General features: G+C 63.1%; 1 protein-coding gene across 1 annotated transcript; it reads left to right on the top strand.

Annotated features, from left to right (window-relative positions):
• The first annotated feature begins 993 nt into the window (after nt 1-993).
• On the top strand, nt 994-4520 carry ADRA2B (adrenoceptor alpha 2B). The gene is made up of 2 exons (XM_032652929.1): nt 994-2665; nt 3959-4520. Coding segments are annotated over exons 1-2 (1341 nt in total). The 5' UTR covers nt 994-1325; the 3' UTR covers nt 3960-4520.
• Nucleotides 4521-4772: the final 252 nt, after the last annotated feature.

Genomic DNA, 4772 nt, shown 5'->3' with positions numbered 1-4772 from the left:
TTGAGATTGGGTCCAAGCCAGGTTTTTTTCTTACCTCTTTGCCCTTAATGGAGGAAACTGAGGCAGCTGCAGGAGAAACGGGAAAGCCGAAGTCGTCAAGCCCGGGCTCTGAGCACTCGCTTGCCCCCCGCGCCGGGCTTGGGAGCCTTCTCAGTGGCCCCGGGACGCGGCAGGCGGCGGGTCTCTGGGGGCCGCGGACGAGCTCGGCAGGCGGGTGGCGGCAGGGGGCGCTCGCCACCTGGCCACACGCGCCTCCTCGGGCTCCGCAGGCCCGACGGAGTCCAGTCTGTGCGGAAAAGCATTTGGGGAAGGGGTTCCCAGCAGTCTCTCGGCTCACCTCACGCCCTCCGCTGGGCTTCTTTCCTCGCGGGCTCCGGTCAGCGGGTGTGGTTTATTATGCTCCGGCGCCCCGAAACACCCCCCACCCTCTCCTTGGAGCTCTTGGGTGGTGGGAGGGGAGGTATGCTCGCGCCCACTGTCCTAGACCCGGGGGCTCGGTCCTAGCCCCGCAGTCCTCAGGAGAGACGTCCCGCCTCGGCGCCCGCGGACCCGCCAGCGCCGCGTCCCAGCTCCCCGCGTGCACCGACCCTTCCACTTCTGCCAGCATCCTTCCCTTGGTCCCGAAGACCCCAGACGCCGGGCCCCTCTGACCTGCCGCAGAGCGGAGGCCGGGAGGAAAACGGAGTAGGGGTGCCAAGGCGGAGGCCGGGAGCGCCGGGAGGCTGCGGTCCGCCCACCCCTCAGCGAGGCGCACCTTCCACCCACCCTGGGTCTCACCGCCCGCCCCGCCTCCCTTCCCTCCTTCTGCTCCCGCCTCCAGTCTCCTCCCTACTCCAGCCGCGCTCTCTCTCCTCCCCATTCCCCTGCCGCGGCGGGCTGCCTGCAGACGCGGCTCCGGGCTAGAGCCGGCGGAGCGGAGCGGGCCTCGCCCTCCTTGCCTCCTCCGAGAACCGGCGGCGCGCCCCCTGCCCGGCCGGCCGGGGCCCCGCGCCCCAGGGTGAGTCCAGCAGCCTCCCAGCGGCGGCGCCCAACTTTCCCCCCGTTCCGGGCGGGGCGGGGACGGCAGCGGGACATCTTGGTAAACTTCTCCGGGGCAGACGGTAGGGAGCCCGGGCGCCGGTGCAAGAGGATGTAGGAGGGCGGTGGCCGGACCCGGGCGTCCCCCGCCCTCTTGGCCCCTTTCGGCCTGGCCATGGGGCTCCAGCACCTTCAGCTCAGCCAGGGGGTCGACACCCTCGTCTAGCCGACCTGGGTGGGAAAGCGCTGTCGCCGGCTGTGCACGCGCTGGGCGAGCAGCGCGCCTTCTGGCCGCGTCCGGCCCCGCCATGGACCACCAGGAGCCCTACTCCGTGCAGGCCACTGCGGCCATCGCGGCGGTCATCACCTTCCTCATCCTCTTCACCATCTTCGGCAACGCGCTGGTCATCTTGGCTGTGCTGACAAGCCGCTCCCTGCGAGCCCCGCAGAACCTGTTCCTAGTGTCGCTGGCCGCCGCCGACATCCTGGTGGCCACGCTCATCATCCCTTTCTCACTGGCCAACGAGCTGCTGGGCTACTGGTACTTCTGGCGCACCTGGTGCGAGGTGTACCTGGCGCTCGACGTGCTCTTCTGCACCTCCTCCATCGTACACCTGTGTGCCATCAGCCTGGACCGCTACTGGGCCGTGAGCCGCGCGCTGGAGTACAACTCCAAGCGCACCCCGCGCCGCATCAAATGCGTCATCCTCACCGTGTGGCTCATCGCAGCTGTCATCTCGCTGCCGCCCCTCATCTACAAGGGCGACCCGGCTCCCCAGCCCCGAGGGCGCCCTCAGTGCAAGCTCAACCAAGAGGCCTGGTACATCCTGGCCTCCAGCATTGGATCTTTCTTTGCACCCTGCCTTATCATGATCCTTGTCTACCTGCGGATCTATCTGATCGCCAAGCGCAGCCACTGCAGAGGTCCCAGGGCCAAGGGGGGCCCTGGGGAGGGTGGGTCTAAGCAGCCCCACCCTGTCCCTGGGGAAGTCTCGGCCTCAGCCAGATTGCCAACTCTGGCCTCTCAACTGGCTACTGCTGGAGAGGCCAATGGATGCTCCCAGCCCACTGGGGAGAAGGACGAGGGGGAGACCCCTGAAGACCCTGGGACCCCCGCCTTGCCATCCAGCTGGCCTTCCCGCCCCAGCTCAGGCCAGGGTCAGAAGGAAGGTGTTTGTGGGACATCTCCAGAGGAGGAGGGGGCTGAAGAGGAGGAGGACGGGGTGTGTGAGCCGAAGGCCTCGGCAGCATCTCCCGCCTCAGCTTGCAGCCCATCCCTGCAGCAACCACAGTGTTCCCGGCTGCTGGCGACCCTACGTGGCCAGGTGCTCCTGGTCAGGGGCAAGGGCACTGCGGGGGGGCAGTGGTGGCGGCGGCGGACGCAGCTGACCCGGGAGAAGCGGTTCACGTTCGTGCTGGCCGTGGTCATCGGCGTCTTCGTGCTCTGCTGGTTCCCCTTCTTCTTCAGCTACAGCCTGGGTGCCATCTGCCCTCAACACTGCAAGGTGCCCCACGGCCTCTTCCAGTTCTTCTTCTGGATCGGCTACTGCAACAGCTCGCTGAACCCTGTCATCTACACCATCTTCAACCAGGACTTTCGTCGTGCCTTCCGAAGGATCCTTTGCCGCAAGTGGACCCAGACGGCCTGGTGAGCCCGCCTGCCCGCTGCCCATGTGGGGTTGGTGCCAGGTGGTGCCACGGCCACCCTGCTTCTTGCCCCATTGTATGTGGCCACCTCCCTAGGGCTGTCTGGTCCCTTCCCTGGTCCTGCAGGCCTCATCCCGGGAACCCCCTCGGAGGGGCAGGGTCTATTTGAAGCCTCCCCTTGCTGGCTTGGCCGTGGAGAGCCATCTCCACCCCCTGCCTGTGCACAGGCAGATGGATGAGGCTTAGACCTTCCTGAATGTAGCTGTGGCCAGGCTCCCTCGCGGAACCCCAGACCCCTGCAAACCTTGAGGACCCTGTGTCTTCTGGTTGATCACTTGCTTGTGGCGTTTTGTATCTTTGTCATCTTCCCCTTGAAAAGAGCAGGAAGCCAGCCTTCCGCTTCTTCCAGGAGGGCCTGCGGCTGAGGAAGAGGCAGAAATGATGATGGGCATCCGTGCTGTGTGCCCGTGGTCCCCATTAGACCCTGGGTGGGGGCTTATGGGCTGGCACCATCTTTGGGCCCTTCTTCTCCTTCCCCCTGCTTTTGGAGTTGTAACTCCAGAACTGTGGATCATTTTCCTCACCCGGCGCCCCTCTGGGAGGCTGGTGGGTGCGTGGATGCCTCCTGGGGGGTGGTCTGGGGGTCTGGCCTCTGCCTCCACGGGAGAGCCCTAATCACTAGCGTTCACCACCTGCAAAACCCAGGGCAACAATAGCTTGCCGCCTCCTTGCTGCAGGGAGATGAAAGGCTTCGCAGAAAGTTTTGAGCTCCGTGGGGGAACGCGCTAGAGAACCAGAAAATGTGATTATTCGGTGATATAAAAATCCCCCTTTTCTGGGTTTACCACCGCCTGTCTCTCTATAGACTTTTGCTCTGTGCCTGGGGTGTAAATTCCCACCCCAAACTGGAAGTGGGGAGTCGCAGACAGAACCACGATTTCAGTTAAAGGATGTATTCGAGAATGTGTTCTTACGCCTGCCAAGGTTGGAGTTATCACGTTGCGTGACAGCTTCTCGACATTTCACCTGCAACACCAAGAGGGTTTTCATTGGCTTGGACCCCCCCGACGGGGGAGAAGTCTTTTGTCATCAAGCAGGCACATTGTTTCCCCAGGATCGCTAAAGATACCCACCGCGTGGGAATGGTCTGAGATGAGGGCATGTGGTGGGGTGCTGGGGCTAGAGCAGGTGAGAAGGGGCCCCATGGACTCCCAGGGGAGCCTCCCACTGGAGTTCCTGGGCAGGGCTCCAAGCCCCAAATAGATCCCTTTTTTTTTTTTTTTTTGTTAAATAGATCCCTTTGATGCCTAACTGATTCCACCCCGGGTGGGTACCGTCTGTCCATCTCAGACCCAGCCACGTTGCTCCACCCCACCGATGGGCCTCCATGGGCCTCTCCCTCCTGGTCCCCTCGCCCACCCCAGAACTGGCACCTGGAACAGTTGAGGGAATGTGGAGGAGGTCTTGCAGTCTTCCCCATGCGAGTACCTGGCTTCACCATTCAGCCGGTGAGCCGTCTTGGGGGCGGGGCTGAGCAGCACAGACGCTCCTGGCACGCTGATGGGCCTGGCTAGACTTGGAGGGACGCTGAGGGAGTTTTCTGGGGTGGAGAGAATGGAGGGGACCAAAGAGGGTCCCTCCTGGGGTGGGAGGCTGTCCAGTTCATTCCCTGGTCTCAGTGTGAGGCCAGTGCATTGCCTCCGGCAGGGCTGGGGAGGCTGGGCCCCGGGGGAGGGGCTGGCTTATGACATCTGCTGACTGGTCTTACGTGTGCCCCATGCAACCCCTGCTATCGTTGCCTGTGACTCCCTTGTTGTGATATGCAGGTTTTTTTTTTAAGTCTGAGCTATTTTATCAATAAAGGGATATTTTGTAATAAGCAAGCTGTGTCCTCATTGTCCAAGGGCTGCCAGGAGTAGCTATTCCTCACCTACTTGAGTAGTAGACTCTGGATATGGGCGCCCTCCCAGGGCCAGTTGCTCTTTCCTCCTCTGGGTGCGGCTGGCTGGTACCCACACACCTGCCTGCCTGCTTTGTCCACTCAGCATCCCTTATCCATCATTACAAGTCAGTGGGGGCGAGAGTCGCCAGGGGAGCCTGAGACTGGC

This window comes from Phocoena sinus, chromosome 13 (assembly GCF_008692025.1).
Source record: "Phocoena sinus isolate mPhoSin1 chromosome 13, mPhoSin1.pri, whole genome shotgun sequence".
Classification (NCBI taxonomy): Eukaryota; Metazoa; Chordata; class Mammalia; order Artiodactyla; family Phocoenidae; genus Phocoena; species Phocoena sinus.
This window is presented reverse-complemented; position numbering and strand designations above follow the sequence as displayed.

Coding starts and splice junctions, on each gene's coding strand:
- ADRA2B (XM_032652929.1), top strand. CDS start 1,326: ATGGACCACCAGGAGCCCTACTCCGTGCAGGCCACTGCGGCCATCGCG.